Here is a 21501-nt window from a genome sequence, read left to right as displayed (position 1 = left end):
AGTTGAGTGGAGGAGGTTGGCTTTCAGAAAGGGCTGAAGAAAGCAGAAACAGAAAAGTGAATTGGTTGTTTCGAGGTTACTTTCCTTGTAAAGTTTAAAGCAGAGGGTATTTCCTTATCATGCCACTTCAAACTGGTCTGTTGGGAATTTGGCTATTATTTTTCTTTCTCCTGATTTCTTAGAAAGTCAGATCGACAACTTAGTTTTGACCTTGTGATGTGGAACATGAGTGACTTGAGTGACTCCATTTTGGTTTAGTCTGTTGGGCCTAGTCTAGTGCAGGAGCTCAGTCCAAACCAATGGCTTCCTATAAATTTTATTTAACAGGTGTAAAATTGTCTTCAGTGATTAACCTTTGTCCTTCCAGGCAGTGTGGGAAGAGGGATACCTTTGCCTTTTAAAATTTATGTCCTGCTTTACTTCAGACATTACATTAAATAGGAGTGTTGAGTATAAAAATGAATTCACAAAGTTGTTAGATAAATTATTTGTATATAACTTTAAAAGGAGATTTTTTGAAGCTTTGTAATTACATTGAAAGTATATTTGTTTCCTTGAAAACAATTTTTTGAAAAGTGAATAATAATGTAATACAGCTTTCAAATTACTTTATGCTGTTACTTTATTTCTATTGTATTCACATGTGAAAGTATGTGATCAGTTGTTGCTGTATCAGAGATATTAGAGATTCTTTATTAGTTGGGCATTCTTTATGACCTTTTCTATAAAAGAGTAATTCATTAAAATGTAAGATGCATGGTGAAAATATAAGTAGCGAGGCTCATTATTGTTAGCCTATATTAAGTAATGTTTAAGGTAGGTGTTCATGGCCGGGCGCGGTGGCTCACACCTGTAATCCCAGCACTTTGGGAGGCTGAAGCGGGTGGATCACGAGGTCAGGAGATTGAGACCATCCTGGCTGACACGGTGAAACCTCGTCTCTACTAAAAATACAAAAAATTAGCTGGGCGCAGTGGCGGGTGCCTGTAGTCCCAGCTACTCGGGAGGCTGAGGCAGAATTGCTTGAACCCGGGAGGTAGAGTTTGCAGTGAGCTGAGATCGCGCCACTGCACTCCAGACTGGGCGACAGAGCGAGACTCCGTCTCAAAAAAAAAAAAAAAAAGTAGGTGTTCAGAGTAATACTTTTCTACATTATACTGAGAGAAAGAAATTATAAATTATAGTTAAAGTATATCAAATTATTATACTATTTTATTAATTTTACTCTTATGTAATAAAATGCAATATATTTAAAAATTGTTAAAAAAATAAAATTTATGTCCTGCTTTCAGGCAAATGGCGGAAGGCAGAGAACTTTCCACCCCACGTATCTACATCTTCTCAATTGTCTTCGGCTTGAAATAATCCTTAGGCTAAAGAGGCATATTTTGGGGTGGCACATTCTGGTGTCCTTACAGGTACACTACTTTTATTATTACACCCCCTTCACCTTGGGCCACCCCATCCTCAGTCTCCCTCATTTTTCTTTTCAATTAGCAACATTTACCCATTCACGGAGAACCTGACAGTTCTCGCAACAGGGTGATCACTCAGTAAGTACTGTTGTCCCTTTGGTCTGTTTCTGGCAGCGATTAGCTGTGTGCATTCTTTGAGAGGAGCGACGGAGGGAACAGAAGAGGGTACTAGTGAAGAACTAAGGTGCTTCACCCAAATACATAGGGAGGGAGGAGGAGAGCTGAGGCGAACCTCAGCTTCTGCCTTAGATGTCTTCTGAAGGAGGGTGGGCTTCGAGGTGGCAGGATGTGCTTAGGGCACTGAGTGGCCCACAGTGGGGAGCTCCTGCAGGGTTGCGGGGACCGGCGGGGCGGGGTCGGGGCGGGGCTTGCAGGACCTGGGCGGGGCTCGCAGGGGCTGGGCGGCCTGGGGGCGGGGCTGGGCGGAGCGCGCAGCCGCGCAGCGGTGGGAGGACTGCGGGGCTCTTGAGGCCAGCTGCAGAGCTTGTGGAGGCCATGGGGCGCGTCGTCGCGGAGCTCGTCTCCTCGCTGCTGGGGCTGTGGCTGTTGCTGTGCAGCTGCGGATGCCCCGAGGGCGCCGAGCTGCGTGCCCCGCCAGATAAAATCGGTAGGCGAGAAGGGGGCGGCGCGGGAGGGTGCTGGAGCGCGCCCCGCGCCGGGCGGCCGCTGCGCAGTGCGCCCAGATCCCACAGCCGCGACGCAGTCCAGCTGTGCAGGCCGAGCCAGCTGCGCAGGTCGCGCTTTCCCCCATTCACACTTCAGGGCGGCTTTCGGCTCTGCTTGGAATAGGACTGTGCATTCCCAGGCGTGGAGAGGTGCCCACTTGAGGAATGGGCGTGGACGGGGACAGGGGCGGGCGGGCAGGCAGGCGCCTAGCGTACCTGTAGCCCCTGTCTCTTAGGTCTGGGGCTCCGGAGAGGCCTAGGTTTCTCTACCTTCCCGTTAAACACTGACCGTGAACAGTCCAGTATTCTGGCTTGACCTGGGGCGCCCGGCCAGATAGCAGGCTCACGCAGGCACAGCACAGGGAGGAGTGCAAACAAGTTGACCCTGCCTGCTTCCCTTGGGAGGCTGAACCCCCTTCCCCCAGCTCCGCCTTTGCTGAGGTCGGCCTGCTCTCAGAGGCCCCTGGCTTGCACAGTTTCTCCGCCTAGGACTAACACAGCTGCGGAAAGAATCTGTTCTCTTTCCAGTGTCAAGAGCTCCAGTGTCAGGAGCCTTGGCTCTTTGCTTCCTGTTTCCCTCCCGCCCTCCTTTAAAGTTGTGTTCTTCGGTGTTATTAACCTATCTACATTGCATCTAGACACAACAAAGCTAGGCATAAATGGCCGTCACTGTATTAAAAATGCGTGCTGGAAAGGTCCACCTCTAATGTGCCCGTGAGTTGGGCATCAAGAAGGGTGTGCAGGCCCCTTGGTTCCTCCATAAAGACCTGTGAGAATCTTTGGGCATCTGGAAAAAAAATCGAATTAATGTCAATATGTTAATTAATCTACTGCTTTTGTTTGGGGACAGTGTCTGTCCAGATTCAGGGAGTTAGACCTTCGCTGCAGGTGTCACTCTTCCCCCACCAAATTGTTGGTAATAGCTTTGAGTAACAACCTTTGCTATTAATGGTCTTTCAAAAACAAAACAACTTACAGAGCTGGTAAAAGGGGAAAATATAATCTTCTTTTTTTTTTTTTTTTTTTTTGCCTCATAGCGATTATTGGAGCCGGAATTGGTGGCACTTCAGCAGCCTATTACCTGCGGCAGAAATTTGGGAAAGATGTGAAGATAGACCTGTTTGAAAGAGAAGAGGTCGGGGGCCGCCTGGCTACCATGATGGTGCAGGGGCAAGAATATGAGGCAGGAGGTTCTGTCATCCATCCTTTAAATCTGCACATGAAGCGTTTTGTCAAAGACCTGGGTATGTAATTTTGGTCTTGGAGCTCACCAGATTACTTTGTGACATCCCCGGATATTTTTATCAGATGGAGAACTGAAATTTCTGCCTTGTTTATTGCCTTACAGAGACGTTGGTAAAACTGTTTTCCTCACTTTCTTGTTAGTTGGTACTGCCTTAGTTAGGAGCAGTTCTGCTGTAATGGGACACTAGTTATCTGTATCTTCAGTTATCTGGAATTACAGCCGTGGGGTCGGGGTGGGAATGGCTGCCATTGTCTTTTTTTTTCTTTTGAGAAGGAGTTTCGCTCTTGTTGCCCAGGCTGGAGTGCAGTGGTGCGATCTCGGCTCACTGCAACCTCTGCCTCCCGGGTTCAAGCGATTCTCCTGCCTCAGCCTCCTGAGTAGCTGGGATTACAGGCGCCCACCACCACGCCCAGCTAATTTTTGTATTTTCAGTAGTGACAGGGCTTCGTCATGTTGGCCAGGCTGGTCTTTAACTCCTGACCTCAGATGATCCGCCTGCCTTGGCCTTCCAAAGTGCTGGGATTACAGGGGTGAGCCACCGTGCCCGGCCTCTGTTGTCTGTTCTTAAAATTCTGGGTTTGTGTTAAAGAATCAGAGAAGGTTTGGAGATAGTCACCTCATTGTGATCATTTTGCAGCTGAGTAAATGAGACCCAGAGACTTGAATTGTCTGGCTCAAAGTCACTCACATATGACCATGGACAGGGTCAGTGGCTCATGCCTGTAATCCCAGCACTTTGGGAGGCCGAGGCAGAGGATCGCTTGAGCCCAGGAGTTAGAAACCAGTCTGGGCAACATAGTGAGATCCTGTCTTTACTAAAAATAAAAAAAATTAGTCTGGTGTGATGGCACAAACCTGTAGTCCCAGCTACTCGGGAGGCAGAGGCAGAAGGATCCTGTGAGCCTGGGAAATAGAAGCTGCAGTGAGCCTTGATCGTGCCAATGCACTCCAGCCTGGGCAACAAAGTGAGACCCTATCAAAACGAACCACCACCAACAAAACAAACTCCGTCACACAGCTATGGATGCAGACATGTGCCTAGAACTTGGGACGTGCAACTGCTGCCCTGACAGCAGAGGAGCTGGATAGGCCATGGGGAAAGTCTGACAGGCCTCTGCAGGCCCTTTCGCAGGGAGTATTTTGTAACTTTGGCCTCCTTCCAGTTATCTGAAATATCCAGTTTTGCAAAATAGGATTCTCACAGGAATGGAAGTACCTCAGCTGCCTTCCACATCCTCTGTAGATGCTTCCTCTGCTTCCGTTTCCTCCACGAGGGCAAAGGTATACCCAGAAAAATTATGCCACGAAGATACATGTCTGACATCTTTGCTTTTAAATTGAATTCAGTTGGTACTCTGGCTTTTTTCCTTGGACTATCCAGTTTTTTTAGACTAAAAAATAGCCAGGTAAAAATATATCTACTTTTGATATATTAATATTTACATGATCATCTGACCTATTGCCTAGCAAATCTGCTTTTGGACAGTGTAGTGAAAGTATAGTGTTTCACACTGTTCCAAAGATAGAGCTCCTTCATGTGTCTCCTGAGAACTGAGGGAAGTCCCAAATTCACTCAGATTATGTTCTTTCGTTTGATCAGCATAGACACCACTGACTTAGCTGTGCTTTATGTTTTTGCAGGTCTCTCTACTGTTCAGGCCTCTGGTGGCCTACTGGGGATATATAATGGAGAGACTCTGGTATTTGAGGAGAGCAACTGGTTCATAATTAACGTGATTAAATTAGTTTGGCGCTATGGATTTCAATCCCTCCGTATGCACATGTGGGTAGAGGACGTGTTAGACAAGTTCATGAGGTAATTTTTTTTCCTTCCATTTAACCTAAGATCTTTTAATTTAGGTTAAATTAAACTTGATGAACTTTAGGAATTATGATTTCTTGTAAGCATTTTCTACCTCACTGCAAGGCCTGTTTATAACACTGTTAGGCAAAATGTTTTGTAGAAACTATGCAGACTATTTGCTTGGATATTGAAAGGTTGGTTTATTTTTGCTTCTGAAGTGTATTTTGCAAATGCTTCTTTAGTGTTGCCAGATACTGTTAGATGCCTTGAATTCTTATGACAACTTACTCAGGTAGGTACTGTTTTTAGCTTCTTTAAACAGATGCAGAAGGTGGCGGTGTAGAGAGGTTTTAAGAGGCAAGTTCACCCACATAGTAAGTGGTATAGCTGGAGTTGCCACCTAGGCAGTCTGGCCTTTGAGTCTTCACTCTTAATCTCTATGCTGTGCTGGTGTTGTGTATATGAATGAGATAATGTGTACAAGAGCTTGTAGAAAGGATCAGAAAACTTAAATGGCCTTTAATAGTGACATGTTTTCAGTGAACCAGCAGCCTGAAGTAGAGTAAAAGTTCCATATTCCAAGAGTTTACATTCTAGCACTGTTTTGGGTAGTGAGAATTTAGGTGCCTCTTTTTCGTCCTTATGCTTTTCTATATTTAAACAGTTTTTTTTAATGTGTGTGAATATGTATCGCTTTGGTAATCAGGAAGACTAACATAAAATAACCAGTCTAATTTTGAAAGGTACAATCTGTTTTTTTAAAGCTGTTGGCATGTGCTAGTTTTTTAGTTTTTTTGTTTTTGAGATGGAGTTTCGCTTGTTGCCTAGGCTGGAGTGCAATGGTTTGATATTGGCTCACTGCAACCTCCGCCTCTTGGGTTCAAGCGATACTCCTGCCTCAGGCTCCCGAGTAGCTGGGATTACAGATGCCTGCCATCACGCCCAGCTAATTTTTGTATTTTTAGTAGAGATGGGGTTTCACCCTCTTGGCCAGGCTGGTTTTGAACTCCTGACCTCAGGTGATCCACCTGCCTCGGCCTCCCAAAGTGCTGGGATGACAGGTGTGAGCCACCGTGCTCGGCCGGCACGTGCTATTTTTTTTTTTTTTTTGAGATGGAGTTTTGCTTTGTTGCCTGGGCTGGAGTGCGGTGGCACCACCTCGGCTCACTGCAACCTCTGCCTCCCCGGTTCAAGCGATTCTCCTGCCTCAGACTCCTGAATAGCTGGGATTACAAGTGCCTGCCAGTGCGCCTGGCTAATTTTTTGTATTTTTAGTAGAGACGGGGTTTCACGGTGTTAGCCAGGATGGTCTCAATCTCCTGACCTCGTGATCCGCCCACCTCAGCGTCCCAGAGTGTTGGGATTACAGGCGTGAGCCACTGTGCCTGGCTAGCACGTGCTAATTTTAAGCTGGATTACAGTTTTAGGTGCTGGAGGCCAGGATTGCATCATTACACTCCAGCCTGGGTGACAGAACAAGACTCCATCTTGAGGGGGAAAAAAAACCCAAAAAAAACATGTCATATGACCAGGTATTGAATAGGACAAATATGAGTTAAGCAGGGCTGGGCACAGTGGCTCATGCCTCTAATCCCAGAACTTGGGGAGGCTGAGGCTGGTGGATCACCTGAGGTCAGGAGTTTGAGACCAGCCTGACCAACATGGTAAAACCCTGTCTCTACAAAAAATATAAAAAATTAGCCGGCGTGGTGGTGCGTGCCTGTAATCCCAGCTACTTGTGAGCCTGAGGCAGGAGAATCACTTGAACCTGGGAGGCACAGGTTGTAGTGAGCCAAGATCGTGCCATTGCACTCTAGCCTGGAGGACAGAGCCAGACTCTGTCTAAAAAAAAAAAAAAAAAAAAAGAGTTAAGCAGGATATGCTCTGGTTTCTATAACTCATGGTAGTTTGGGGTTTCTTTCTTTCTCAACATCATTCTTAGGTCAGTTCCTTAAATGCCTTTCCCGTGGGTCCATCTACAGTGCATAATGTTTTTAAATAGCCATTCATTCATTCACCCAATATTGAGTACCTGTTAGGTGCTAGGCATTGTTCTATGTTGAGAGTATAGGACCTACAACATGTCCTAGTCCTCAAAGAATATGTATTCTAATGGAGAGATAGGTAATACACAACCAAGGAAATATATAGAATTTGTGTAGAGACAGCCAGTCACTTTATAGAAGGTGGGTGGCATGGTGCTGCATACTCAGCAGGCAGATCAAGTTCCGATGGCATCAGCTCTGCTTGTGTGTATTGTTTTTCTTTTTTTTTTTTTGAGATAGTGTCTCGCTTTGTCGCCCAGGCTGGAGTGCAGTGGCGGGATCTCAGCTCACTGCAACATCTGCCTCCCAGGTTCAAGTGATTCTCCTGCCTCAGCCTCCTGAGTAGCTGGGACTACAGGTGCATGCCACCATGCCCGGTTAATTTTTTGTATTTTTAGTAGAGATGTGGTTTCACCGTGTTAGCCAGGCTGGTCTCGAACTCCTGACCTCGTGATCTGCCTGTCTCAGCTTCCTAAAGTGTTGGGATTATAGGCATGAGCCACTGTGCCCGGCCCTCTTTTATTTATTTATTTATTTATTTTGACACTGGTCTCACTCTGTCACCCAGGCTGGAGTGCAGTGGTGTGATCATGGCTCACTGCAGCCTGGACCTCCTGGGCTCAGGGGATCCGCCTACTTTAGCCTCTGTGTAGCTGGGACTACAGGCACATGCCACCAAATCTGGCTAATTTTTTGTGTTTTTTTTGTAGAGATGAGGTTTGGCCACGTTGCCCAGGCTGGTGTTGAATTCCTGGGCTCAAGTGTTCCACTCACCTGGGCCTCCCAAAGTGTTGGGATTACGGGCGTGAGCTCCTGCTCCCAGCCTTGTTTTTTTAATCTGTGGCTTGCTTGACATGTAGAGAATTGCTCTTTGAGAAATCAAGAAATTACTTTTTTTTTTTTTGAAACGAGTTTCACTCTGTCACCCAGGCTGGAGTGCAGTGGTGCAATCTTGGCTCACTGCAACCTCTGCCTCCTGGGTCCAAGCGATTCTCCTGCCTCAGCCTCCTGAGTAGCTGGGATTACAGGCATGTACCACCATACCCGGATAATTTTTGTATTTTTAGTAGAGACGGGGTTTTACCATGTCGGCTAGGCTGGTCTCAAACTCCTGGCCTCAATTGATCTGCCCGCCTTGGCCTCCTAAAGTGCTGCGATTACAGGCGTGAGCCACTGCACCTGGCCTAAGAAATCACTTTTGAAGTGAATTCAAGGTATTACAGAACTGGGAAAAAGAACCAGTGAGGGGATACATAGGTTATACTGTTTTTGACTTTAAAAAATAATTTACGGGCCGGGCGTGGTGGCACACGCCTGTAATCCCAGCACTTTGGGAGGCCGAGGTAGATCATGAGGTCAGGAGTTCGAGACCAGCCTGGCCAACATGGTGAAACCCCGCCTCTACTAAAAATACAAAAATTAGCTGGGCGTGGAGGTGCAGCTAATGCCAGCTACTTGGGAGGCTGAGGCAGGAGAATCGCTTGAACCCAGGAAGCGGAGGTTGTGGTGAGCCAAGATCAAAGTATACACAAGGTGGAAAAAGACCTATGTAACAGTAGTAAACCATGACACTCGAAAGAGGGCTCAAGCTTGTGGTAGGCAATACTAGAAAATAATGCATTCATTCATTCTCTGCTGTTGGAGGTACTTGGGTGGAAATCCTGCAGCCCCTGACATCAGCACTAGCTAGCTTAATTTCCAGTCCTGCACATACATTTATGTAGTTGTTCTGGTTGGATGCCATTCTTAACTAATTTTGTTTTTTTTTTTTTTGAGACCGAGTCTTGCTCTGTCACCCAGCTGGAGTACGGTGGTGCAATCACAGCTCACTGCAGCTTTGACCTCCTGGTCTCAAGTCATCTTCCAGCCACAGCTGGGACTATAGGCATGTGCCATCATGCTTGGCTAATTTTTTAAATTTTTGTAGAGACAGGGTGTTGCCATGTTGCCCAAGCTGATCTTGAACTCCTGGGCTCAAGTGATCCTCCCACCTTGGCCTCCCAAAGTGTTGGGATTACAGGCGTGAGCCACCGCGCTCAGCTGGATGCCATTCTTTACTCCCAAGTCTAACCTCTTATCTCACTTTTTCAGCAAAGCATTTCCTTAATACTTCAATCAACATTCATCTTTCTTTTCAAACATCCCTTAGTATATGGTGCACACCATGTGCTTGTGTTCTATACTATGCACAGTAACTAGAATGTAGTAGATGTTTACTCAGATGTTTGTGGAATTTAAATCTCTGGTCTGCTGATGGCTTCCTGTTGAGATATCTTGGCTTGCAGACTAGGTTAAAGCTTATTCTTCTCTCTCAAGTTAGTGCATTTCTGGGGACTTGTAAGATCCTTAACACTTCTTGATCTGAGACTGATAGGACTCACAGGGAAAGGCTTTATAAACACCCTTTCTTCCTTCTAGTTACTCCTCCCAAATATTTTGAGTCAATTTTTGTTCTTTCATTTCCCAAACCCACTCTGTCTTGAATCTTATCAGCCTTTAAAATACGTCCAGTATTCCACTTCTTCTCTCCAGGATTACTGCTACCACTTTGTTCCAAGTCACCACCACTGTCTCTTCTCTGGATTGCTAGAGTAGCCTCCTATTATAGGCTGAATAATCCTCTCCCCTGCCGTCTGCCACAAGATGTCCATGTCTTAATCCCTGGAACCTGTGAATGTGTTACCTTTTGAGGTAAAAGAGACTTTGCAGATATGGTTAAGGATGGGTAGATTATTCTGGATTATCTAGGTGGGCTCCATATAATCGCAAGGGTCCTTAGAGAGGCAGGAGGATCAGGGTGGGTAGGAGGAGAGGTGATGATGGAAGGAAGAGATTGGAGTGATGCCAGGAAGGGGAGTGCGTCCACCAGCCAAGGAATGCAGGTGGCCTGTAGAGGCTGGAAAAGACAGAGTCTTCCCTCAGAGCCTCTAGAAGGAACCAGCCTTGTGCACACCTTGATTTTAGAACAGAGAGACTGACTTTGGTCTTCTAACTTACAGAACCGTAAGATTATAAATTTTTTTTTGTTTTGAGACAGAGTCTCGCTCTGTCACCCAGGCTGGAGTGCAGTGGCACGATCTTGGCTCACTGCAGCCTCCACCTCCTGGGTTCAAGCAGTTCTCTGCCTCAGCCTCCTGAGTAGTTGGGATTACAGGCGCCCACCACCATGCCCAGCTAATTTTTGTATTTTTAGTAGAGATGGGGTTTCACCATCTTGGCCAGGCAGGTCTTGAACTCCTGACCTCGTGATCCACCCGCCTCAGCCTCCCAAAGTGCTGGGATTACAGGTGTGAGCCACCGCACCTGGCCATAAATTTGTGTTGTTTTAAGCCACTAAGTTTGTGGTAATTTGTTATAGCAGCAGTGGAAAACCAATACACCTCCTAAATCATCTGCCATTACTGTTATATTGCTACCATTTGTTCTCAGGTTGGCAGCCAAAGTAGTTCTTTAAAATCTAAGGCTCTTCATATCACTCCACTACTCAGAAACCTTCAGTGGCTATTTCATTAATAGAGATTTATAGCTAAAATCTGTTTTGTGACTGAGAAGACATGACAGGATTCTGTGCTCCCATCCCTTATTTTTAAATTTGTTTTCCCCAAAATTCATAGGTTGAAACACTAGCCACCCACCCAGTGCTCAGAATGTGACTGCATATGTAGGTAGGGCCTTTAAATATGTGATTAAGTTAAAATGAGGTCTTTAGAGTAGGCCCTAAAACGATTTGATGGGTGTCCTTAAGATTAGGACACAGAAGGGAGGCCAAGGCGGGCAGATCACCTGAGGTTGAGAGTTCGAGACCAGCCTGACCAACATGGTGAAACCCCTTCTCTACTAAAAATACAAAAAATTAGCCGGGTGTGGTGGCACATGCTTGTAATCCCAGCTACTCAGGAAGGCTGAGGCAAGAGAATCACTTGAATCTGGGAGGCAGAGGTTGCAGTGAGCCATTGCACTCCAGCCTGGGCAACAAGAGTGAAACTCTGTCTCAAAAAAAAAAAAAAAAAAGATTGGAACACAGAAGAAACACACAAAGACCATGTGAGGACACAGCAAGAAGGTGGCCATCTGCAAGCCAAGGAAATAGGCCTCAGAAGAAATGGAATGCAACCACACCTTGATCTTGGACTTTTGGCCTACAGAACTATAAGAAATAAAACTTTTTTTGTTTAAGCCATCCAGTCTCTGGTACTGTGTTATGGCAGTCCTGGTGAACTAATACACTGTTGTCATTTTCAGTAACTGTCCATTATTGAAAATGGGATATTGAAGTCTCCATTATTGTTGAATTATGTATTTCAGTTCTGTCAAGATCATTTGATCATATTCATGAAGGTTTATTTCTGAGTTTTCTTATTTGTTTCAAGGATCTGTGTGTCTGTTTTTTTTTTTTTTTTTTTTTTTTTCAGATGGTGTTTTACTCTGTTGCCCAGGCTAGAGTGTAGTATGTTCACAGCAACCTCTGCCTCCCGGGCTCAAGCAGTTCTCCAGCCTCAGGCCCCTTGAGTGGCTGGGACTACAGATGTGCACTACCATGCCCAGCTAATTTTTTTTTTTTTTTTTTTTTTGAGACAGAGTCTCGCTCTGTTGTCCAGGCTGGAGTGCAGTGGCGCTATCTCGGCTCACTGTAACCTCTGCCTCCCGGGTTCAAGCAATTCTTGTGCCTCAGCCTCCTGAGTAGGTGGGACTACAGGCATGCACCACCACACCTGGCTAAATTTTTGTGTTTTTAGTAGAGATGGGTTTTCGCCATGATGGCCAGGCTGGTCTCAAACTCCTAACCTCAAGTGATCCTCCAGCTTGTGCCTCCCAATGTGCTGGGATTACAGGTGTGAGCCACTGCACCTGGCCTTTTTTAAAAGTTTTTTTGGTCAGCCTCTTGTAGTCTCTATTGATGTCATAGCCTCCGGCATCTATGATGTTAAACAATTGCCACAGATTTTTTTTTTGACATGTGGACACGTGCCCTCAGTATGGGGCTGTTGCGTAGAGTGAACTCTGAATCAGGTCGAATAAAGACAAGCCTTCAGGATAGAGCTTTTTGGGAGCTGCCAGATAGGTCAAATATTGACAGTTCTCTGAGGATAGTGCTTTTTGGGAGCTACAAACTCGTTGTGTTCTCTCCAGTGGCTTCTAGCTTGCTGGTTTCACATTGCAGTTGGAAGGGTGCTGGTTTTATTTTTTATTTTTTTTTCTCTCTCTCTTTTTCTCTTTCTTTCTTTCAACGGAGTCTCTCTCTTGTCGCCCAGGCTGGAGTGCAATGGTGTGATCTTGGCTCACTGCAACCTCCATCTCCTGGGTTCAAGCGATTCTCCTGCCTCAGCCTCCTGAATAGCTGGGATTATAGGCATGTGCCACCACACCTGGCTAATTTTTTATATTTTTGGTACAGATGGTGTTTCACCATGTTGGGCAGGCTGGTCTCGAACTCCTGACCTCAAGTGATCCGCCTGGCTCAGCTTCCCAGAGTGCTGGGATTACAGGCGTGAGCCACCACGCTTGCCAGATATTTTTCTTAAATAAATATTCCTTGGACTTGGAAAGGCTTTGGTTTATCTGCAGAGCTCTGAAAGAGTCAATGTTGATCATTTTTGGCAGTATTCTCTTAGCTTTTATGGAGGAGCAGATTTCCAGAGGTCCTTCCTCTGCCATTCTGGAAGTTTCCTCTCCCCAGTAACATTTCTGGCTGTACCACTCCCTGTTCTCCCATATCACTCTGCTTCAGCTGCTCTGGCTTCATTGTTTCTTGAATGTGCCAGGCAAGCTTCTGTCATGTGACCTTTGCATTGCTTTTACCTCTACCTGAAATATTTTCCCCCAGGTGTTTGCCTGGTTTGCATCCTCATCTCCTTCGGGTCTTTGGTCTATATCATCTTCTCAGTGAGGCTTTTCCTGACCACTCTTGTTTTTGGACTGTCTTATTTAGAATTCAACCCTCCTAACCCCATGCATTTCTAGTCTTCTTTTCAGAACTATTTTCTCCTTTTTTTTTTCCTTTGAGACGGAGTCTGTCTCTGTTGCCCAGGCTGGAGTGCAGTGGCACGATCTTGGCTCTTCTCGGCTCACCTTGGCTCACTGCACCACTATGCTCGGCTAATTTTGTATTTTTAGTAGAGACAGGGTTTCTCCATGTTGGTCAGGCTGGTCTCGAACTCCCGACCTCAGGTGATCCACCTGTCTTTGCCTCCCAAAGTGCTGGGATTACAGGCGTGAGCCACTGTGCCTGGCCCCAGTTATATTTTTAAAAAAAATTTTTTTTGTGTTTGTTTTTTTTTTAAGACAAGGTCTCACTCTGTTGCCCAAGCTGGATGGAGTGCAGTGGCGTGATCACAGCTCACTGCAGCCTCAACCACTGGGGCTGAAGTGATCCTCGTGCCTCAGCTTCCTGAATAGCTGGGACTACAGGCGTGCCTCACCATGCCTGGCTAATTTTTAATTTTTTTTTTTTTTTGAGACGGAGTTTCACTCTGTCACCAAGGCTAGAGTGCAGTGGCACGATCTTGGCTCACTGCAACCTCTACCTCCCAGGTTCAAGCGATTCTCCTGCCTCCGCCTCCCAAGTAGTTGGTATTACAGGCATGCGCCACCATGCCCAGTTAATTTTTGTATTTTTAGTAGAGATGGGGTTTCGCTATGTTGGCCAGGCTGGTCTCAAACTCCTGACCTCAAGCGATCTGCCCGCCTCAACCTCCCAAAGTGCTGGGATTACAGGCATGAACCACTGCGCCTGGCTAATTTTTACATTTTGTGTACAGACAGAGTCTTGCTATGTTGCCCAGGCTAGTCTTGAACTCCTGGGCTCAAGGGATCCTCCTGTCTTACTCTGTTACCCAGGCTGGAGTATAGTGGCTGGCTGTTCACAGGTGCAACCATAATGTACTACAGCCTTGTGCCCCGGGCTTAAGTGATCCTCCCACCTCAGCCTCTTGAGTAGTTGTGACTACAGGTGCATGCTACCTCACCTGGGTGCTGTTTTTTAGTAGTATTTATTCAGTTTTTTCATTTATTATTATTATTTTTTTGAGATGGAGTCTTGCTCTGTCACCCAGGGTGGAGTGCAGTGGTGTGATCTTGACTTACCGCAACCTCTGTCTCCTGGGTCAAGCAATTCTCATGCTTCAGCCTCCTGAGTAGCTGGGATTACAAGCATGCACCACCACACCTGGATAATTTTTGCATTTTTAGTAGAGATGGGGTTTCACCATGTTGGCCAGGCGGTCTCAAACTACTGACCTCAAGTGATGCTGCCCCACTTTGCCTCCCAAAGTGCTAGGATTACAGGCATGAGCCACCATACCTAGCAGTGTATTTATTCTAATGCAGTTAGTTGTATCATGAAACAATTAGAGTGCTCTCTGTTTATATTGTGTATATAGTTTCATCTCATCGCTGGTCCCGCCCCCCCGCCCAAGGAGACTTGCTTGAGTGAGGTTGCAGCTCTGGCAGGAGCAGTTGGGGAATATGTTTTTTATAGCATCATTAGTAGCTTATTTAATTGACTGCTATTTTCTCATGTTGACCATTAGCCAAAGATCACTCTTCTTTGGATATGAGATATCCAGGCTATTATTTTTCTGAAGAATTCAGTGTTTCCATTCTACTTTTTCTAGTCTCCTAAAGACTGGGACCCAAATGCTATGGTTAGAAGGCGTTTAGTTTCTCAGTTTTGGCATAGATATCGAATCAGTTTTTCCAATAAAAATGTGTTTAACATTTTGTACACTTATACTACTACTATGCTTTTAGTAGGTAATACTGAAATGGTTATAATACTGTCCCTTGTTCTGTAAAAAAATATAGTACATTTTGAGAGAAAAAACTTGATGTGAAAGTTTCCCTTCCATGATCAGTGATAGGGATCTTTCCTTGGCTCTTAATTTCTTATTTTTATATACTTATCTCTGCATGTGCCTTATTACTTATCCCTAACTGTAAGCCCCTTAAGGGAATAAGAGATAAACCCCTTATTACTTATCCCAAACTTAAGCCTGTTTTCCATCTTTGTACTATTTGCAACGTGAAAAATTGTGTTTGAGTTACTGAATGCACTAATTTATGTGAATGTTGTTTTAAATCCATAAAATGCAGAGAAATGTCGGGTGATATTTTTCTTTTTGGTCAAGTGATGTTTTCTAAAAAATAATAGAAAGCATGTAATTGTTGAATGAGTGGCATTGGTGCTAAGTTTTATGAGGCTTCTGGAGATGATATAACTGTGGACTGGGAAGTTGAGCAAGACTTTTCAGAGAAGGTGGGATTCAAGTTCTGTTAAGGAAGAATAGATGTTCCATGGTTAGGAATGGGAAGTGTATTCAGGTTGGAGGGAAGAGCTTGTGCACTGGTGGGGATACAACATGTAGGGCATATTTAGAGACCAGTGAATGGGTCAGGTGTGCTCCAGTGGAGACTGTGCATGTGTGGGTGATTGAGAGGAGAGTGGGCAAGTTGTGATTGAGCCTTATACTTGCCATGTGGCCTTTAGACAAAGTATTTTACTTCTACTTTTTTTTTTTTTTGAGATGGAGTCTCGCTCTGTTGCCCAGGCTGGAGTGCAGTGGTGTGATCTTGGCTCACTACAACCTCCGCTTCCCAGGTTGAAGCGATTCTCCTGCCTCAGCCTCCTGAATAGCTGGGATTACAGGCATGCGCCACCACGCCCAGCTAATTTTTGTATTTTTAGTAGAGACAGGGTTTCACCGTGTTGGTCAGGCTGGTCTCAAACTCCTGACCTAGTGATCTGCCTGCCTCGGCCTTCCAAAGAGCTAGGATTACAGGCATGAAGCCACTGTGCCTGGCCTTACTTCTACTTTTTATTTTTCCTTTTTCTTCTTTCTTCCTTCCTTAGTTTCTTTTCTTTTTTTTTTTTTAAGAGACAGTCTCACTGTCTGGCCCAGGCTGGAGTGCAGCGGCGTGATCACAGTTCACTGCGGCCTTGAATTCCGGGGCTCAGGCAGTCCTCCTGCCTCAGCCTCCCAGGTAGCTGGGACCACAGGCATACACCACTATGCCCGGTTAATTTTTGTATTTTTAGTAAAGATGAGGTTTCTCCATGTTGGCCAGGCTGGTCTTGAACTCCTGACCTCAGGTGACCCGCCCACCTCTGCCTCCCAAAGTGTGGGGATTATAGGCGTGAGCCACTGCACCCAGATGTCAGTTTGATTCTTATGATGCCACTTCCCTTCTTTATACATCCCCTTCCCCACATCTTGTTTGGTATTTAATGGATTTCTCTTCTTTTCCAAAGGATCTACCGCTACCAGTCTCATGACTATGCCTTCAGTAGTGTCGAAAAATTACTTCATGCTCTAGGAGGAGATGACTTCCTTGGAATGCTTAATCGAACACTTCTTGAAACCTTGCAGAAGGCTGGCTTCTCTGAGAAATTCCTCAATGAAATGATTGCTCCTGTTATGAGGGTCAATTATGGCCAAAGCACGGACATCAATGCCTTTGTGGGTAAGCCAGGGATTGGAACAGTGGTGGACATTAGTTCACAAAGGGGCTTATCTGATGCTATGGTGGTTCCAGACTTTAGGCTGTGGATTGGAGGCTACTTTTCTCTGTGAACCTCAGACATTGTTAGCAAAATTGTGCGTATGTAGATGTGCATTTTTAGGGGGAGAGGGTCTTTAGCTTTCATTAGTTCAGTAATTCTTAACTGGGGGAGATTTTGCTCCCAGGGGCCATTTAGCAATGTCTGGAGACATTTGGAGTAGAACATGTAATTGGGAAGGGAGAGTGGGTAGAGAGCCTCTTACAAAGTCAGAATTAAAACACATTTTTCCTCCTGTTGACAGGGGCAGTGTCACTGTCCTGTTCTGATTCTGGCCTTTGGGCAGTAGAAGGTGGCAATAAACTTGTTTGCTCAGGGCTTCTGCAGGCATCCAAAAGCAATCTTATATCTGGCTCAGTAATGTACATAGAGGAGAAAACAAAGACCAAGCACACAGGTAAGCTTGAATTTCTGTCTTACTGTTCCTGATTTCCCCTGCAGAAAATGATTGCTCAGGGAGAAACACCTCTCTTCTGTCATCTCTTACTCAGTTCTAAAATGATGAAACTTGAAATTGTATATATTGTGCCATGTAGAAATATTCCCCAATGGGCCGGGCACGGTGGCTCACGCCTGTAATCCCTGTACTTTGGGAGGCCAAGGAGGGTGGATCACCTGAGGTCAGGAGATCAAGACTAGCCTAGCCAACATAGTTAAACCTGTCTCTACTAAAAATACAAAAAATTAGCTGGGCGTGGTGGCGGGCGCCTGTAATCCCAGCTACTCGGGAGGCTGAGGCAGGAGAATCACATGAACCCAGGGGGCAGAGGTTGCAGTGAGCCAAGATCATACCACTGCACTCTAGCCTGGGTGACGGAGTGAGACTCCGTCTAAAAAAAAAAAAAATTCCCCAATGTAGTTCAGTGCTGTGGCATGACTCCTTGGATTTGAAAAATAATCTTTTTTTTTTTTTTGAGATGGAGTCTCGCTCTTTTGCCCAGGCCGGACTGTAGTGGCCTATCTCAGCTCACTGCAAGCTCCCCCTCCCGGGTTCACGCCATTCTCCTGCCTCAGCCTCCCGAGTAGCTGGGACTATAGGCGCCCGCCACCGTGCTCGGCTAATTTTTTGTATTTTTAGTAGAGACAGGGTTTCACCATGTTACCCAGGATGGTCTCGATCTCCTGACCTCGTGATCCACCCACCTCGGCCTCCCAAAGTGCTGGGATTACAGGTGTGAGCCGCTGCACCCGGCCGAAAAATAATCTTATCTTCAAAAGTAAAAATTCTATATTTTGTACTTATTCTGAATAAGAAATTGGCCTCAATGTAATAAAAATGCAAGGGACAGCTATCTTAAGGGATATAACTTCTTCAATTCTTTAGAATTATAGAGAAATTATGAAGAAGGTATACAATTATTTTTAGAAGGTATGTTAGGAACACTAAACAAATATATTCCTCCTTATTTCCTCTAGGAAATCCAACAAAGATGTATGAAGTGGTCTACCAAATTGGAACTGAGACTCGTTCAGACTTCTATGACATCGTCTTGGTGGCCACTCCATTGAATCGAAAAATGTCCAATATTACTTTTCTCAACTTTGATCCTCCAATTGAGGAATTCCATCAATATTATCAACATATAGTGACAACTTTAGTTAAGGGGGAATTGAATACATCTATCTTTAGCTCTAGACCCATAGATAAATTTGGCCTTAATACAGTTTTAACCACTGATAATTCAGATTTGTTCATTAACAGTATTGGGATTGTGTCCTCTGTGAGAGAAAAGGAAGATCCTGAGCCATCAACAGATGGAACATATGTTTGGAAGATCTTTTCCCAAGAAACTCTTACTAAAGCACAAATTTTAAAGCTCTTTTTGTCCTATGATTATGCTGTGAAGAAGCCATGGCTTGCATATCCTCACTATAAGCCCCCGGAGAAATGCCCCTCTATCATTCTCCATGATCGACTTTATTACCTCAATGGCATAGAGTGTGCAGCAAGTGCCATGGAGATGAGTGCCATTGCAGCCCACAACGCTGCACTCCTTGCCTATCACCGCTGGAACAGGCACACAGACATGATTGACCAGGATGGCTTATATGAGAAACTTAAAACTGAGCTATGAAGTGACACACTCTTTTTTCCCCTCCTAGGTCCAAATGACTATCAGTGGGAAAAAAGAACAAAATCTGAGCAGAGATGATTTTGAACCAGATATTTTGCCATTATCATTGTTTAATAAAAGTAATCCCTGCTGGTCATAGGAAAACACACAGTTCTAATTAAGTGTGAAGGTATAGCTATTGCACTTATGCCATCTCCAAAATTTCTTAAGTATTCTTTCACTATCCATTAGGAGTTTTTCTTAAACTTGTCTGATGATAATAATCACCTGGAGTTAGGAGGTGGCGGTTGCAGTGAGCCAATCGCACCATTGTACTCCAGCCTGAGCAACAAGAGCAAAACTCCGTCTCAAAAAAAAGTAAATAAAAATAATCACCTGGAGTTTGTTAAATCATACGGATTCTCAAGCTCCTCTCTTGAAGATTCTGATTCAGTAGGTCTGGGGGTGGCGCCCTGGATTTTGATCAAAATTGTAGAGCATTTTAAGCTGAGTACCTGAGGGAGAACTTAAAGACATCTTAGTTGGGGGTAGTCCTTTTGAATTTTACAGCTAGATATAATCTTCAGTCAGATAAAATTTATGGGAGCTGGTGTCTTATGCCTGACTCTTAGTAATTTCATACCGGTTTGAAGTACGTGTGCCCATGCCTAAAGCCTTGACTTTCAGAATGTTGTCTTTTGATTCTTCTGTCTTGATTTGATTAGGGGTGAAATTTAGAAGTCTTAGTAATGTAACTTGAAGATGTTAAACAAAAATCTCAAGTAGAATGAAAAGCAAATATGGGCTACTGAATTAAGAAACTGGCATTCTATTATTAAATCCTCACTTCAGGAGCTCTTAAAAATACTGAGAGACCCCCATAACCAGAGATTCAGATTCAAAGACTGAGGATAGGACCTTAGCATTGTAGCTATTTAAAGTTTCTAATGTGCACCCAGGGTTGAGAATCACCAATGTGGGTGTGAAAATGCCTACAAAGGGTTTTAGTGCCTTAGAAGTCCTAAGAAACCCAGTCTGTATCAAAGCAGATCCATTTTGCAAGGATCTTTCTCTTAGTAAGAACTTTCTCTTAGTTCTTTCTCTTAGTAAGAACTTTAGATGTAATCTTGATAAGAAGAAGCACAGACAGCCTAACAGCAGAGGCAACTTAAATAACTCCTGAGCAGTTGGCACTAGAACAGAATACTTGGAATGACACCAAAGTTAACCAAGTCCAGCATATGTCCAAAGAGTTAAGTGTTTCATTTACTGTAGCATTCTGGGTGAGAAATTGGTTGCTGAAATCTTAAGACAGTGGCTCTCAACCTTGGCTGCACATTGGAATCACCTGTAGGGTTTTAAAGCATCCGAATGGTAACAGGCAGCGAAACTTGAGAACTAGTTCTGCATCTACTGTACAAAGATCATGATTAACTGTCAAGACACTGGTAGAACAGAACAAGCAAAAGATAAAGAATTCAAAAGTAAATGCAACCAATTTAACATGTAGTGTTATTAAAAAATAAATAAATAAAAAAAAAAGGCCTAGACCAGCCTGGGCAACATGGTGAAACCCCGTCTCTACAAAAAATTTTTAAAAAGTTGGCCAGGCATGGTAATGTGTGCCTGTGGTCCCAGCTGCTCAGGAGGCTGAGGTGGGAGGATCACTTGAGCCTTGGAGGTCAAGGCTGCAGTGAGTCATGATCATGCTACTGTACTCCAGCCTGGGCAACAGAGACCATCATAAAAAAAAAAAAAAATCTTTCCATTGAATAGAAACTTAAAAAAAAAAAAAGTCCTTCATCAGATCATGGCATTAGCTACTTTAGCATAGTGTAAACTTTGGTTCTGAGTAAAAATGACTTCTTCCCTACCACAGTTGTGAATGTTAATATGCTGATAAAACTGCCAAGATATATTTGATAGGTAGGGGATTAAACTCATGGTTTGTCAAAAGGGTGTTTTTTTCTAGTTTTATTCTTAACAGATATGTTGAGGTATTCATATTTGTTTCCTTTTGTGGTTTTAATGAAGACAATTTGTAAAGAATGTAATAGTGTTATGTATATGCTAGATATTGGTAAATACTAATTAATTTCTATCATTTGTAGACTTGTTTTGCAATGGGATATATTTTTACTTATAATACCAATTTAGGCTGGGCGCAGTGGCTCACGCCTGTAATCCCAGCACTTTGGGAGGCCAAGGCAAACGGATCACGAGGTCAGATCAAGACCATCCTGGCCAACGTGGTGAAACCCCATCTCTACTGAATATACAAAAATTGGCTGGGCATGGTGGCGCACGCCTGTAATCCCAGCTACTTGGGAGGCTGAGGCAGGAGAATTGCCTCAACTGGGAGGCGGAGGTTGCAGTGAGCCGAGATCGCACCACTGCACTCCAGCCTGGCAACAGAGGGAGACTCTGTCTCAGAAAAAAACAAAAAAACCAATTTAGGCTGGGCATGGTGGCTCACGCCTGTAATCCCAGCACTTTGGGAGGCTGAGGCAGGTGGATCTCTTGAGGTCGGGAGTTCGAGACCAGCCTGGCCAACATGGTGAAACGCCGTCTTTACTAAAAATACAAAAATTAGCCAGGCATGCTGGCGCGTGCCAGTAATCCCAGCTACTTGGGAGGCTGAGGCGCGAGAATCGCT

The 21501-nt window shown here is 44.7% G+C and overlaps 1 protein-coding gene across 1 annotated transcript; it reads left to right on the top strand.

Annotated features, from left to right (window-relative positions):
- The first annotated feature begins 1916 nt into the window (after nucleotides 1-1916).
- Nucleotides 1917-19784, top strand: PCYOX1 (prenylcysteine oxidase 1). Its single transcript, NM_001132950.1, has 6 exons — nucleotides 1917-2082; nucleotides 3178-3384; nucleotides 5028-5202; nucleotides 16483-16694; nucleotides 17036-17188; nucleotides 18208-19784. The coding sequence occupies exons 1-6, from the start codon at nucleotides 1971-1973 to the stop codon at nucleotides 18864-18866; spliced, it is 1518 nt and encodes a 505-aa protein (NP_001126422.1). The 5' UTR covers nucleotides 1917-1970; the 3' UTR covers nucleotides 18867-19784.
- Nucleotides 19785-21501: the final 1717 nt, after the last annotated feature.

This window comes from Pongo abelii, chromosome 12 (assembly GCF_028885655.2).
Source record: "Pongo abelii isolate AG06213 chromosome 12, NHGRI_mPonAbe1-v2.0_pri, whole genome shotgun sequence".
Classification (NCBI taxonomy): domain Eukaryota; kingdom Metazoa; phylum Chordata; class Mammalia; order Primates; family Hominidae; genus Pongo; species Pongo abelii.
The sequence above is the reverse complement of the archived record's forward strand: the minus strand, read 5'-3'. Positions and strand labels throughout refer to the sequence as shown.

Bases quoted from the DNA above. Each gene is read 5' to 3' on its own strand.
- PCYOX1 (NM_001132950.1), top strand. From the start codon at position 1,971: ATGGGGCGCGTCGTCGCGGAGCTCGTCTCCTCGCTGCTGGGGCTGTGG. The intron at 2,083-3,177 runs GTAGGCGAGAAG...TTTGCCTCATAG, and splicing joins TGCCCCGCCAGATAAAATCG to CGATTATTGGAGCCGGAATT. The intron at 5,203-16,482 runs GTAATTTTTTTT...TCTTTTCCAAAG, and splicing joins GTGTTAGACAAGTTCATGAG to GATCTACCGCTACCAGTCTC.